Genomic DNA, 15,343 nt, shown 5'->3' with positions numbered 1-15,343 from the left:
AGTAATTCTTGATATGCTTCTTAATTGGAGGAAGCAGGATTGAACGACTTCTGAAGGGAAGAGAAGGGTTTTTCTTAAGGGTTGTTTATTAATGAACTGTGAGAGAATCAAAATTGATGGACGAATCACAATCTTTATTTCTATGACGAACGTCAGGTACGAGTGTGAAACTCATTTTTAATGTACAGAAAATGTTTACAAACAAGCACATTTTCTATATTTACAGTCAATGTCAATGATGAGAAGTTATCTGATTTTTCAGAATGATGCCGGAGCACAGACAGATCAGTGGCCATAACAAAAAAATACAAAACAACAACTCGAGTTTCATACAAGATTTAAGGGGAGGAGATGAAAAAAAAAAAAAGAAGATATAAAAGTAAGAAGGACGTCACTCGTTTCTTCGACTCTTCTTGTGACTCTTTTTTGAACTCCTGCGATGACAAACAAAATGATCAATGCAAATAATATAATCAACTTTTCACATCTCATTACTCATTATAGATATTAACGATGATCCTGTGGATTTTATTTAAATGAACAGATGTGGACGTCTCAAACTTCACAACTGTTTTGATCATGTAAAAACTAGGGACGGGACGATGCCACTTTTTCGTGTTTGATCCGATACAGATCTTCAACCTTGAGTATCTGCCGAAACCGATTCGATATGTTTACTGTGATGTGTCGGATCGGATTTCACTTCTTATTTCTTCCGACATCTGATCCAGTCATTTTGGCCAATATTGTCCCAATACAGGACATCCCTAGAGAAAACGACTGAACCGACCTGAGGAGTTTATGGTTCAATCTCTAGTTTCAAGTTTTATTCAATAACAGCACTATGTACATTCTGTACATTATGATCCATGTACAATCAAACAGACCATAAAAGCACATGTGACTGACGATCAGTGAGCGCTCACCTCTCTGGGGTCTTTGAATGGCTGCGATGTCGGTGGCTTCTGTGGTGACCTGGTTCACAACAGCGAGTAAGAAGGAAACAAGCGTTAATATAAACATAAAATCGCGTTGCTATCCTACATAGCATTACAAGATTTTTTCATAATGTCTGTATCAAAACAGCTAACGGACGGTGAGGAAATATTCACAGATTTTTACAAAATGTGTATTGCTTTATCGTTTTGTGTGCGAGTGTTTAGACGTTTGTTTACCCGGGGATTTGGAGCGGTGGCGTCGTTCCCTAGAGCGGCTGCGGTGTCTGCGCGGGCTTTTGCTACGATGACGTTCTCTCCGTGGCGACGGGCTGATTATTGTTACACACACACAACAGAAGACGACAAATGAGCATGAGCCACAAAAATTAGATTTTAACGAAAGGAGAGAATTTCAGCCGAAAAAGCTAAATGTACCTGCGCCTCTTTGGGGATCTGCTCCTCCTGGACAACAAACGGGAAAATAAAAACATGAAGGATTATTAAATTATTGATCCCTCGGTTAAACTGAGGGTGACGATTAAAGAGACGACGAACCGTCTGGGGGAGCGGCTGCGTCTGTAGCGAGGGGACGGAGAGCGACGAGGTCGGTCATTGTCACGGTAACTGCGTCTGTGGGGTTCCGGGGTTTGGAGTCTCTCTGGCTGCGAGCGGAAAAACACAAGCAATTTTTACAAAATAAAACTCGGCCGCCACAAGCAAACACACAACAACAACAACATGGTGGAAGTTAAATATTCTCACCTTCTCTTCCTCCTCGTCCTCCTCTTCACTGCTCTCCACCTCATCCAGGTCTTCCTCCAGGGCGCTGATGCGAGTGTCCAACATCTCGGCCTCCTCCAGCACCTGTCTCTTCTGTAACACACACATACACACGAACATCAGAGAGCGAGCGAGCGAGCGAGCGAGCGAGCGAGCGAGAGAGAGAGAGAGAGAGAGTGTGCGTGAGTGCGTGCGTGCGTGCGTCACAAACATGTCCAATACCTGAAGTCGGGGCAGAATGATGTCACACATTCTCTCGGCGTGCAGAAGGTCGTCAATGAACTCATCCACGTGCATCAACTCAAACTCTGAAACACAAAAAAATAACAAATAAATAAAAGATGAAGAAAAGATTGCTGGAAGGATTTTCATCATCAATAATCCACGAGACCACCAAAGGAACAATAAACTATCTGTGTTCCAGGATCAGCTGCAGAATAATGAGGTGGAACCCGCCTGGTTGTTTAAGGGGGCGGAGTCACTCACCTCCGTTCCTGTTCTGACTCTTCACCTTCCTGTAGTCGTTGTACAAAGGCTCCAGGTATTTATAACAATCCACCGCCGTGCCGGTCAACCTCATGTACATCGCTCCGAGCAGACGGACGTATCTGCAGAGAGGAATCCAGAACCCAGATAATATTTCAGTCTTCTAGAATACTTTTTTTGGTAAGATATTTTTTGGGCATGTTTTAAAGCTTTTATTGACAGGACAGTAATCGGCATGAAAGGGCAGGGAGTGGGGGAAGATGGGAACCCGCAGCCGCTGCAGGACGACTCAAGCCTCCTTCGGTGGGGCGCCGGTGCTACCAAGTGAGCTAGCCCCAGCAAGAGTAGCTACTGTTTGAGATAGACAGGAGCTAATGGGGATCTTAAAAACTAAACCAGGAATACTTTTTCTCAAGACGCATTTTAATACGAGGTGTGATTATGACCTTTGTGACCACACTGAATTATTTCAAGTGTGGAAGAGAGACGCCTCTTACCGGTCATAAGTGACCAAAAGGACCACGTTTATTTTCACACTTTGTCGCCTTTCTAATAAGAGATAAACTGTTTCGAATGTGAGGAGCCAGACAGTGCGTCAGTTCGCCGAGGTTTTGTGTGACTGGCTGATATAAATCATTAGACGCCGTCGCTGTTCAGTTTCCTCCCTGAAGGAACTCACTTGAAGTCCTCATTCTTGATGAACTCCACGATGATGTCCTTCTCCGGCTGAATCTGAAGCATCTTCAGCGTGAGGCAGAGGAAGGGAGTGGGCTTGATGTTGCCGCCATAAACTCCTCCGACGAACCTCAGCTCCATGGCTTTGTCGACGACCAGCTCGGCTGCAGACGACACAACACGCAACACGTTTTCAGTGACAGACAGACGACGACAACTGTTTACTGGAGCATCAAGTTTCCCTCAACAAACAGGAAGAACTTAGCCAGAACGAAATGACACAAAAGTATGTGGACGCTGGAGTATTTGTCTTAACTTTTTAACATTATCTGGTAAAAAGCAAAGAATAAACGGGCAACAACTTACGATTATTTTCATTAACGATTAATCTGTCGATTATTTCCTATATTAATCGATTAGTTGTTTGGTTCACAAAATGTGATAAGATGGCGAAATATGTTTATCAAGTTTCCCAAACTCCAACATGATGTTTTGTTTTGTCCTCACACCAAAGATCTTCAGTTACTGTCACAGACGAGCAAAGAAACCAGAACATGTTCACATGTAAGAAGCTAAAATCAGAGAATTTTGACCTTTTTCCATAAAAAATTACTTGAACCGATTAATCGATTAGTGAAATAGTTGGTGATTCATTTGGTCGTCGATTACTAATCGATTAGTCGATAAAACTGTTGCAATCCTAGAAAAAAACACATCTGTAAAACAAAATTCAGAACAACTAACTGACGGACTGAAATTGTCATTTGCATAAATCAATGAATCGCTCAAATGTCTAATCAAGTAAAAACGTCACATATATATTGATTACAGCTTTGAAATATGATTTGTTTTAGAACTACACTAATATGTTTAAATGATGCGTCAATCAGCAGTTACATTAATCAACGTCTATTGAGATAATAAATGTCAATGTTCCTGCTTCTCTAATATGAAGATTTATTGTTTTTATTAAGTTTTACTGAATATTAAATCAAACACCCTATGGAATTTAAACCTATGGAACAAACAAACAAAGCAGTTGTAAGAACTTCTGAGCTCTGAGGAATTATAATGTTCATTTGTCACATTTCTAATTTTCGGTTTTCCAAACAGGAAACATCTGATGGTTTCCACATTTATTTATGACTTTTAAGCTAAAAAGGTGTTAACTGTTTTTTACAGATTAATTACATTGAGATGAAATTAGAATATTTAGTCTTGTTTACTTATTCCCCCCGAGAAAACGTCAGTTATGCACTTCCGGTTGAAAACAGAGAGACTGAAACGTAAATTTCTGGACTAAACTCTTTTACAGTAACACAGTTTTCTTCCCTAATCGCAGCGGGATGTTTTCAGATGATTTAATTTCTTTAAGATCTTTACACCCGCCGACGTTGTGGCTATAGCAACGTTAGCCGATAATGCTAGCTCGCTGGATAACAAGCTAACATGCTAACACGCTACTGACCGGTGAGACCGAAACATTCCTCCTTCCAGTATTTGGACTCGTAGATTCGGGTCCGGATGATTTTCTCCACCAGGTACTGCGGGTTGGTTCCGTGGATACTGTTCGCGTCTTTCACGGTTCTGTTCGCCATCGGAGAGGAAGAAGAAATGAATTAGCTTTCTAGCATGGACACGGACAGCTACACGACACGAAGCCCCGGCGGAAACCGACACACCACTTCCGGTTCATCTGCTTCAAAATTAAAGGGTTTAAGGGTTAGACCGGAAGTCACATGTCCGACAGTTTTTTAATTTACTCAATTTTAAATAAATGAAATTAAAAACATTTTAAAACGATATTGTGTGGAAATAACACAAACTTGTATATATCCCAGCATACTATAACATTTAAATATGTTAATATAAATTAGATTAAAGGATTTTTCTATAGGAAGCTGTCATGTTTTTATGGGACTTGATAATTTTTATTCATCACATCATGCATCATGTCTCATTGATCGGATTGATCGGATTTTTCAAAAGTTTGTGCGGCCGTCTATAACCCCATACTATATCAATAATCTATTTTGTTGTTCATCTTTTTATTTGAATTTATATTTCTTGTTATAGTTTATTTAGTCTATTTAGTTATAGTATGAAACTCAGCTTTTGATTAATTGACAATTGATAATTTAATGGCTGATTTCAGCATTCAAAAAATAAGTAACAATTATAATAAAAATTAAAATTAGAAAAAGACATGTGATGTATGTTTGTTTTATTGGTCTAAAATTATTTTATTTTTTTTTACATTTTATCCTTTTCAATCTTCTAGTTAGAAAGTTCATTAGTTAAAGTTAATTCGTCACTTAATTCAAATATGTATTTAAAAATCATTGACCTTTTTAAATGTGGACGTTGACACTCACACTCCGATGCAGAAGGTGGCGCTAGTGCGGCCGATATACCCTGCTTCCGGAAACGGAAACTACGCAATTTTCGCGCGAAATGTTGTCTGCTTCGATGTCCTGAGTGTTTCGAGAGGGTTTTTCGAGCCCTGCGTTTTGAATTAGTGCAGAGAAACGACGCAGATCACCGTCAGTTCTGCACCAGATTGTGTTTTATCTTTTTAATAACTCTCCGTGCGTGTTGGTGTGTGTGCGCGTCGGAAACGGGATGAAGTATTTCACCAGACTCAGAGTCCGGAGAGTCTACAAGTGGCGCGGGGAGCCGCTGAGTTTCAACAGGAAGTTAAAGACCTTCGAATATGGGTGAGAATTTAACTTTTTATTTTTTTATGAAGAAATAAACACAAGTTCAGTTTAGACGTGGAGTTATCACAGCACGACACGTCCCTTTATTGAATCTATAAATCGATAATCAAAGTTTTGCACTTTGCAGTTTATATTTATAGAAGTTTTTTAGAAACAACTCATCGATTAAGTAGTTTTTATGAAAAAAATACATCATCTCGAGGTTTGAGAAACACGATTGACATTTTATGAACCAAACAACTACTCAATTAATCGAAAAAAATAATCAACAGATTAATCGATAATGACAATAATCGTTAGTTGCAGCTCTATAATAAACTTGACTCAAGGTTGACATTGATTTTTAGTAAACTGCATTTGATCAAGTGTGTTTTGTTCTTTTAGACATAAATGTGTGTAGTCCAGAATCAAATCAATACATTTATTGAATCAATAATTGATTGTGAATTTCATTTCACGCTGCAGCGAACGATTCGTTTTTTAATCGATTAATCCTTAACGGGAACTTACCAATAAATAATAACCATGACATCCATTAATCTTTCAACCTTTTACTTCATAAGAATATTTTTTTAAATAAGTTTCTAATCCCAATATAAAGTGCCAACAATGCAAAAAAAAGAAAAGATTTTAGAACCTTGTTCACTTAAAAGTCCAAGTCCAAAGTAAATTCAGCCCAACATTAATAATGCACAAGAGATTTTAGTATTCAAATGTGACAAAAATACACAGAAAATAAAATCTGTGACATCGACGCAAACCGTCTGTACACTAGCATAGTGTGTGTATGTAAATATGTATATAAATGTGTGTGTCCGTTACATTCAAGACTTGAACAACCTGTAGAGAGAAACGTGACACGTGTCACGTGTCCAGACGACGTGAGAAACAACAACAACAGCAACAACTGCACTTTTATTGTGAAACTGCCGCCCCTGCGTCGTTCTCGTGTCAGCGTGTCTGTTGGATCTCGTTTCAGCTCGCTGGTCATCAGCGTGGACGGCCTCCCGAGGACGACCGTCATCAATGCCGGTCAACACATCCTCATTGAGGGCGAGGACGAGGACAACCCGTACGTGGCCAAAGTCATCCGGCTGTTCGGTGATGGTGAGTCAAACAAACAAATGTGACATTGTTTCATTGAGTTTACGGTTAAGTTGTTTTGTTACAGACTTTTTACCAAAACGCTGTATGAGATTGAGATTAATACCTTCCTCCTCTACCCCGGACTGTGCCTGGCGCATATGCTCATCTGTAGACTTATAACTTTCAAAAGGAAGAAAATCTTCAAAGTTCCAGGATAAAAAAAAAATCTCTATCTTTAAACATAGTGAGACAGAAGGATTTGTGCGTGTGTGTGTCAGAGAGCGGGAAGCAGAAGAAGGCGGTGGTGCAGTGGTTTGTCCGAGTGTCTGAAGTTCCCTTGAGCAAACTGAAGCTGCTGGGCAGAGAACCTCACCCGCAGGAGATCTTCCTCTATCAGGGTCGCAGCTGTGACGACGAGGTCAACGCCGAGTCCATCCTCAGACCTGTGCAGGTGAAGGGAGGGTCTTATTGGTCGTTTTGGACTCCACTGTGTTTGTGATTTTGTGTGAACTGACCCTTTAAGTCCTCGCCCCCCAGGTGAAGCACCTGGACCGAGCGGCGCCATTCCCCGACTCGGGCGATAAGGACACTCTCTTCGTGAAGCTGTCCTGGGACTCGAAGACCTTCAGGGAGTTGGAGTCTGCTGCGCCGGTGGCGTCCCCTCCACCTCCAACTCCTCCCCTTCCCAAACCCTCCCTGCCCCCCTCGCCGCCCCGCTCCCCGCCCACGGCAGCCCCGGCGCCTGCCCGACGTGCCCTGCCCACACCGGACCCTGCCGTCATGCGCAGAGCTGCCTCAGGAGAGGTGAGAGGCGGCCGGGCCACCGCCAGCGCGGGGAAGGTCGGTGTCACGGAGGCAGAGTCCCTGCACTTGGCCTCCAGACTGTCGGCCTCCAAGTGTTCGAGCGCCAGGAGGAGGAAGGCCATCGCCCGGACGCCCGGGGTCCGCAAGAAGCTGCAGCTCAGCAGTGAGTGTTTTAAAACATCTTACTTCAATGTGTGTGTGTGTGTGTGTGTGTATGTGTGTGTGTATATATATTAAAATGTTTCTCTTACATAACATAACATTTTTCTACTCTGGTCACTGCAGAATTTTATTTAATTCACCTCAAAATTGTGTCATAAATAATAATAAATTCAGTTATGCAGATGCATCTTGGGGCTGATGTGATGTCGTCACAAGTTTCCAGATGTTTCACTGTGACGTCTTGTTTCTTTGTCCAACGGTTCTGGACCCAAAGAGATTAAATTTAATTTAAATAAAGTCTGACATCTTTTCTTGATAAATGATATTAATTAACTGTTATTGACTGTTGTCTGTTTTTCGTCTCGTCCTGTTTTTGACCGTTTGTCTCTCCATCGCCACCATCAGGTCCGGAGGCGACGACCCGGCAGGACATCCTGGACGAGGACCGGGCGTCGGAGATGATGTTGGCTCAGAGGCTCTCGTCTTCTCCCCCTCTGACGCTGCGCCTCACCCACAGCCTCACCCCTCTTCGCAAGGCCGGCGCTGCCACCACCCCCCGGGCCCACCGCCTCACGCCCCTCAGGAAGGCCCACGGAGCGGCCGTCACCGCCGAGGACACCGCTGTCCCCTTGGAGCCCGACAGTCGGACGCCGTCTGCGAGAGACGACTCCACCAGGTCAGAGTCCCGCACGGATTATAATGTCGACGGAACCGGACGGAACCAGTTTAACTACACAGTGTTTACATCATCTGGTCGGTTCATAGATTGCAGCTACTGTGTTTCTAATATTTTGTCCTCCTTCGTTAATATATTAATATAGTATCACCAACCTTATTATTTTTTTCTTTCTGGTTTCAAACTTCAATTTGCCAAAAACCTGGTTTTAAACCGTGAACCCAGAGAGAGGGAGAACAAATAAAAAACAAAGAAACTCATTTAAATTAGTTTGAAAAATAATATGAACAGTGTGTGTTAGTTGAATTAATAAGTAGACAGGTTTAAATTCGTTCAAAGTTATTTAAAATGAAAGAAATCATTTTACTGCTGATGTAAAATTGTGTAAACTTGATTTAAATTGTTTTGAAACCGGTTTAAACCAGAGAAAACCTATTTCAAATTAGTTTTTAAACTTTCAAAAATCGGAGATAAACAGGTTTAAATTTGAATTTGAAGATGTTGTGAAACCAGAGTTCAATTGGTCTGAAACTGGTTTCAACTCTTGGTGCCTCTGTCAGTCCTCAGCAGGGCGACGAGACGGAGGCGGAGTTACCGACCGCCTCGGGCAGAACGCCGCGAAGAAGAAATGCCACTCCGAGGAGAAACTCCTCCTCCAGCAGAGGGCAGAAGTGAGTAGCGTCGCCTTGTTGGTTCGAGTTTTAACATAAAGGTCGTGTGATGTCACCGGTGACGGCACGTGTCGGGTGATGTCACTGAAGAGGAAGTGATGTCACATGATGTCACATGATGTCACTTCTCTCCCCGTCTGTCCTCAGAGCTTCAACTCCATCTCGACAGACGGAACCGAACCAGAGGGAACCTGGTCTGACCGTGCTGTGAGTATGACATCATCACGTTAATATGTTTATATATATATATATATATATATATATATATATATAAAATATATTAATATATATTAATATGATCAGTTTTTAATATCTGCAACTCGACTCGTCAGGATTGAAGAGGACAACGAGAACTCTCCGATGCTGTCGGCTGCCGCCGTCACGCCGAGGAGCTCGAAGAGGAAGTCGGCCCAGCTGGTGTCGTCTCGCATCAGGAAACAGCTGTGAGTGACCTCTGACCTTTGACCCCCTGGTAATGGTTTAGCTGCAGGAAGACGTTTGATCGTTATTTATCAAAGCATCTGTCTACTGTCACTTATATGTATTTAATGGTATTTCAGTTGAATAAATAATTTTTTTAACTTCATTCTTACATTTCTGTCAGAGATCCACTCCATAGATGATTAAATAATCTCTTAGTTTACTTCAAGTATTAACAGAAGTTAAATCGACAACACTTCTATTGAAGGAAAATATAAAAAATATATTTTTTGTTTCCAGATTTTCTGAAGTTTCATTAACGTGAGTTTTGTCGGAGAAAACAAAACGTTTGGTTTATTTTCAGCCTCATTGATGTTGATGATGTTTAATTTCTCCCATCAGCCTCCACAGTTGTTTAGGAGGTGAGGAATTTATCAAAAAAGAGTTTCAGATTTGTAGTCGAGTGACTTATCGTCTCATTTCTCCTGTGTAGAACAAAACTCTGTTGTGATCATTTCCATGTCTGTTTGTTTGTTTGTTCAGGAATCTTCTGGAAAACCTTCAGGTCCTGAACTCGGACGGAGACGACGACGAGGACGAGTTTGTTCCGTCGAAGAAGGAGCTGCAGAGCAGCAGTGACGAAGAGGAGGAGGAGGAAGAGGGAGCGCTGGAGAGTGATGAGGAAGAGGAAGTGTTGTCGAAGAAGAGCCGACGCGCTGCAGCGGGATCTTGTACTCCTCGCTCGAAAAGGAAAACTACTAGCACCTCCGCCAGGACGCCGCGGAAAACTCCCAACAAGAAGGTAAAAGTCCTGACTCAGGAATTGTGGGTAAAACGCTTTGATCTAATCACATCTTGCCAATGCCGCCCCACAGTACTGTAGTTATTTCATGCGAACAAGTCACAGATTTAAAATAATATCGACCAATCGCAATATTGTCTTGTGATACTGAAAGAGACACAGTCACAGTTTTTTCTTTTTTCTTTTCCAACAGATCCCACCCGGCACACCGCGGACCCCCCGGCACGCCACTCCCAGCATCCCCAGCAGGTCGCTGCCCGCCCGCCGGCCCGGCAACGTGCTGGAGGAGGCCAGAGCGAGGTCAGAGGTCAAACACTGGCTAAGATATTTATGTACATATATATTAATGTTCAGACCCTGAAGTTCTTCTAACGTGTTCTTCCCCGGACTTCGTTTCATTTCTGTTAATTTTCTTTTTCTAAATTGTCTCCGTGGTTTCTAATTGTTTTTATTAATTTCTAGAAATTATCTTACACCTTCCCCCATGGTGTATTGATTCAGTATTGATTCAGTAATGATTCAGTATTGATTTAGTAATGATTCAGTAATGATTCAGTATTGATTTAGTAATGATTCAGTAATGATTCAGTAATGATTCAGTAATGATTCAGTATTGATTCAGTATTGATTAACAATCCACTTGCTGCTGTTTTTAACTGTTGACGTTTGTTCTCCAGATGTAACTGATTGAGTCCGTCAGTCAAGCAGATGTGACAAGTTGGTGTGTGTGTGTGTGTGTGTGTGTGTGTGTGTGTGTGTGTGTGTGTGTGTGTGTGTGTGTGTGTGTGTGTGTGTGTGTGTGTGTGTGTGTGTGTGTGTGTGTGTGTGTGTGTGTGTGTGTGTGTGTGTGTGTGTGCGTGCGCGCCCCTGTCCCTGTCCCATCAGGCTTCACGTGTCCTCGGTGCCGGAGTCTCTTCCCTGTCGGGAGCAGGAGTTCCAGGACGTCTACAGCTTCGTCGAGAGCAAAATCGTTGACGGCACCGGAGGGTGAGGCCAAACCGCCTGTCGCTCTCACCACCAGTCGTCCGTCCGTCCCGCTGGTTGTCACGCCGGCCCGTTGTGTGTTGTTGTGTGTTCCAGGTGCATGTACATCTCGGGCGTGCCAGGCACAGGGAAGACGGCCACGGTGCACGAGGTGATGCGCTGTCTGCAGCACGCCGCCGACGTGGACGAGATCCCTCCGTTCCACTTCATCGAGATCAACGGGATGAAGATGACGGATCCTCATCAGGCCTACGTCCAGATCCTGCAGGTGAGGAGCGAGCGAACGAGGCCGGTTCACGTTCTCAGAGAGGGAAAGTCTGTAAAATGTTTATTTTTAATTTTTAATAAGGGTTCAAATCAACTGACGGATGATGTGTAAATATCAGATCAGAGGCCGTTTCAGTTTTTATAACCTCCTGCCAGGTCTGAAGTAAACAACTATGATGTCACATGGTAGTGATGAGGCTGATGATGATGAGGATAATACTCACCTGTTTTGTAGATTGATTTTGCAGGATCCTGTTTCATAAATCTAAAATACAAACCATAACATCTAAAACATTCATTCTTTTTGTGGCAGAAAGTCAAGGTTTCTTTAACATGTTGAAGAAACAACATGTTAAAGAAACGGTGGCGCCAGAGAGACAGAACCTTTTAGCACTGGTTGTACAGATTTCAGAGACACAAAGCTTTTGATGAATTCTCCAGGACATGACATCACAGGAAGTAAAATACCACTGTAGGAAGTGGAGGAGCATTTCTACTGCAGAGGTCAAAGGTTAACCCGGCACTGACCTTTAACCTCTGATTCCTCCGTCATATCAAACTCAGCACTGATCACACAAACAGAACTTTTTATCGATATTCTGATTCATGTTCTTGAAATGTTAAAGGTGTCAGGAATTTTGAACCAGGAACGGAAAATGTAGGAATATTATTGTGTCGCAGTGCGTTCACCGTCTCCTTCTGTGGCAGAACCTGACGGGTCAGAAGGCCACGGCCGACCACGCCGCCGCCCTGCTGGAGAAGAGATTCAGCAGCGCTGCGCCCAGGAAGGAGACAACGGTGCTGCTGGTGGACGAGGTGACAGCGTCTGTCGCAGGAGGGAAGTTGAATAATAATAATAAAAGCGTTGTTTGACTCATCGTCCGTCCGCTCCCCGCTCGTTAGTTGGACCTGTTGTGGACGCGGAAGCAGAACGTGATGTACAACCTGTTCGACTGGCCCACACGGCGCCACGCCCGCCTGGTGGTGCTGACCATCGCCAACACCATGGACCTTCCGGAGCGGATCATGATCAACCGCGTGGCCAGTAGACTGGTGAGTCACGAGGTCGCTGCCGCGCCGTGATTGGAGGGAGGACACGTCACATTTTCTTAAGAACTAAATATAGAAAGATCAAAACCAAACCAAAGAGATTCTGGCCACTGGGAGGATCGGGAGTTTTCCCGGTGAGCCGCTGGACAATCGGAACTAAAGTTCTATTATATTAAAATGGAGATTCGGTTGGTTTGTGTTTTGATCGACAGGCCGATAGTTCACACAACACGCGTCTCTTGATGGGAAGTGGTGGTTGTTGTTGTCAGGTAACTGATGCGCCACAGGAAGTGGAAGGTGTTCGACTCACGCTGTCTTTTTATATGTTCCGCCCCCTTAACGGAATAAAGAATCTGATACGGTCGAATATAAAACCTGGAGGCAAATGTTGAAATTCAACTGTGTGTGTGTGTGTGTGTGTGTGTGTGTGTGTGTGTGTGTGTGTGTGTGTGTGTGTGTGTGTGTGTGTGTGTGTGTGTGTGTGTGTGTGTGTGTGTGTGTGTGTGTGTGTGTGTGTGTGTGTGTGTGTGTGTGTGTGTGTGTGTTTGACACAGGGTTTGACCCGCATGTCGTTCCAGCCTTACAGCTTCAAGCAGCTGCAGCAGATCATCATGTCCAGACTGAACAAGGTGAAAGCGTTTGAGGAAGACGCTCTGCAGCTTGTGTCCAGGAAGGTACAGGCCCCGCCCCCTGCTCACCTGACCCCGCCTCCCACTCACAGAACTGCCCACTCACGCTCTCCTCCCCTCCCCTCTGACAGGTTGCCGCCCTGTCGGGCGACGCCCGCCGCTGTCTGGACATCTGCCGCCGGGCGACGGAGATCTGCGAGCACTCGCCCGCCGACCCGTTCTCCACCGGCCTGGTGGGGATGAGTCACGTGATGGAGGCGCTGAACGAGATGTTCTCCTCTGCCTACATCACGGCCATCAGGTAGGACTGTGACACTGACGGGTCTGTGACGAGCTGTGACGACAGGAAGTGACCGGTGTGTGTTTCCAGGTGTGCGTCGCTGCAGGAGCAGCTCTTCCTCAGGGCCGTGATCGCCGAGTTCCGACGGCTCGGACTGGAGGAGGCCACGTTCCAACAGGTACAGCTCCGACTCCGACTCAGGCCTCAGAACTCCCATAACGATCATCTCCACTGTGGAAGAATCATAGATTTCTGTTTGTTGCTCTAAGAGATGTTGCGATAACGTTTTTCTCTTCCTGATACCTGGACTCTGAGTATCGACAGATACCTGGACTCTCAAACACATAAAAACTCAGAAAACATATTCGACCGGCTGTTCCCTGCTGACCCTGTACGAAGAGATGCTCGCTGTCAAATAAACAAATTCAGGAGTAAATAACAAAATCACCTCCTGTTAAAGTGCAGCCACAGCTTCAAGGTTTGAAACACAACAGTAACAGTGTAAAACAAAAAATATGGTTGTTTTACTTGTGAGACTCCAGAGTGAAATATTGACACCAGGATAAAATAACAATTGGGTGAAACTACTTCACGTAGTATCGGATACTTGCTGATGGCCGACCTGGCGTTTTTCTGCAGAATCGGAGGCGTTTCCGATTCTGGTATCCCCCAAATAAATCCACATTTAATTGTATTTGGATCCAAACTAATCTCTCTCTTCACATAATCAGTCAGTAAATGGGTCTGATAGTTTTCATCTACATCCATGATTAATTCTCATGACGAACGTTATTATAAACCTAATATTAAAACTCTGGACAGAACCGAACCGGACTGATGAGCGGACCCGTGTTGTCTCTCTCAGGTGTTTGTGCAGCACCGGGCTCTGTGCCGGGTCGAGGGCCTGCAGCCCGTCAGCGTGTCCGAGGGCCTGGCGGCGTGTCAGCGTCTGGGCGCCTGCCGGCTGCTGCTGCTGGAGCCGAGTCGCCTGGGCGTCCTGCAGCGCGTCCGCCTCAACGTCAGCCAGGACGACGTGCTCTTCGCCCTGAAGGACGACTGAGGGGCGGAGCCACCGGAGGAGCTCGTCACGGATGTAGACGATGAAGGTGAGAGTGGCTGGATCCTGGTCCTGGTCCTGGTCCTGGTCCTGGTCCTGATCCAGATCCCGGTCCAGTCTGTACTCTGACCGACTTTAACACCGAGACAGAAGTTAATGTTTTTTACATGAGATGTTTCTTTTACTCCCTGGTAGTTTTTCCGACGGGACAGTTTGTGACGTCCCCCGTTGTTTAAATCTAATTTAAAATGTGAGATCCAACTCTCTGCTGTTGTTTTTAATGTAATATAATGTGTCATATTTTATGTTTCAGTGCTTGAATATGCAATAAAACTGTGTCTTTAACGTGAAGCTCTTTTTTTATTATTATTATTTTATTCATTAACTGCTTCGTCATCCCCACTGTTTCTGTGCAGAGGGAATTTAACCTCCGACAGCGGACGCAGCCGCCCAGTCACCGTGGTTTTTATTTAATCCTAAATCCAAACATCAAATCTATTTGCAACTTCACTTCAATTTTGACTTTATTAATTTTGTAATGGCAACATCGATGCAGTTGAATCAGGAAGACGGAGACGTGGACGTCATCAGCAGAAGTTTTCTCAGAACAGTTCTCTGTTCATATGAGTTAAATATAGTTCCATGAGGTGGACCGACCTCCGTGTGAGTCTCCATGTTTCTACGTCGTGTTGAATACGGTTGTTGAACTAAACGTCCAGAATACGTCACGTTCACGTTGAACTTTCAGACGCTGCAGGAAATGGAATCAGCGGTGCGCCGCCATAAAGTGTCCCCTGTTGGTCGCTCAGTTGGTTGCGGTTTGTAACTTTGCCACCAGACATTAACAAAAATTACA

At 44.1% G+C, this 15,343-nt stretch overlaps 2 protein-coding genes across 3 annotated transcripts; one reads left to right on the top strand and one right to left on the bottom strand.

Moving 5' to 3' along the window:
- Nucleotides 1-113: 113 nt before the first annotated feature.
- prpf38a (pre-mRNA processing factor 38A) lies at nt 114-4,572 on the bottom strand. 2 transcript variants are annotated; one of them, XM_047336971.1, is made up of 10 exons: nt 4,348-4,572; nt 2,884-3,043; nt 2,205-2,326; nt 1,886-2,026; nt 1,701-1,849; nt 1,494-1,600; nt 1,374-1,400; nt 1,176-1,267; nt 927-975; nt 114-434 (listed from the first exon to the last, which is right to left on the bottom strand). In XM_047336971.1, exons 1-10 carry the CDS (start codon nt 4,475-4,477, stop codon nt 392-394), a joined length of 1,020 nt encoding a protein of 339 aa, XP_047192927.1. In that variant the 5' UTR covers nt 4,478-4,572; the 3' UTR covers nt 114-391. The 2 variants fall into 2 exon arrangements, with proteins under 2 accessions (XP_047192927.1, XP_035504365.1); XM_035648472.1 differs by having other exon boundaries at nt 1,701-1,811; nt 1,941-2,026; nt 4,348-4,570.
- A 740-nt stretch (nt 4,573-5,312) lies between these two features.
- On the top strand, nt 5,313-14,838 carry orc1 (origin recognition complex, subunit 1). The gene is made up of 18 exons (XM_035647475.1): nt 5,313-5,596; nt 6,579-6,706; nt 6,964-7,136; nt 7,223-7,652; nt 8,057-8,327; nt 8,888-8,998; nt 9,146-9,205; nt 9,331-9,441; nt 9,962-10,220; nt 10,414-10,520; nt 11,106-11,207; nt 11,301-11,472; nt 12,180-12,287; nt 12,375-12,524; nt 13,076-13,195; nt 13,282-13,451; nt 13,521-13,608; nt 14,296-14,838. The coding sequence occupies exons 1-18, from the start codon at nt 5,502-5,504 to the stop codon at nt 14,488-14,490; spliced, it is 2,850 nt and encodes a 949-aa protein (XP_035503368.1). The 5' UTR covers nt 5,313-5,501; the 3' UTR covers nt 14,491-14,838.
- The last annotated feature ends 505 nt before the right edge of the window (nt 14,839-15,343 follow it).

This window comes from Scophthalmus maximus, chromosome 13 (genome assembly GCF_022379125.1).
Source record: "Scophthalmus maximus strain ysfricsl-2021 chromosome 13, ASM2237912v1, whole genome shotgun sequence".
In the NCBI taxonomy this organism is placed as follows: Eukaryota; Metazoa; Chordata; class Actinopteri; order Pleuronectiformes; family Scophthalmidae; genus Scophthalmus; species Scophthalmus maximus.
Note: the sequence above shows the minus strand (reverse complement) of the source record. Positions and strands in the feature narration are given on the sequence as shown.

Coding starts and splice junctions, on each gene's coding strand:
- prpf38a (XM_047336971.1), bottom strand. CDS start 4,477: ATGGCGAACAGAACCGTGAAAGACGCGAACAGTATCCACGGAACCAAC. Junction 3,044..4,347: donor GGAATGTTTCGGTCTCACCG/GTCAGTAGCGTG, acceptor TGTCGTCTGCAG/CCGAGCTGGTCGTCGACAAA. Junction 1,850..1,885: donor CTCACGCACACTCTCTCTCT/CTCTCTCTCTCG, acceptor CTCGCTCGCTCG/CTCGCTCTCTGATGTTCGTG.
- orc1 (XM_035647475.1), top strand. CDS start 5,502: ATGAAGTATTTCACCAGACTCAGAGTCCGGAGAGTCTACAAGTGGCGC. Junction 9,206..9,330: donor GAACCTGGTCTGACCGTGCT/GTGAGTATGACA, acceptor TCGACTCGTCAG/GATTGAAGAGGACAACGAGA. Junction 9,442..9,961: donor TCTCGCATCAGGAAACAGCT/GTGAGTGACCTC, acceptor TTGTTTGTTCAG/GAATCTTCTGGAAAACCTTC.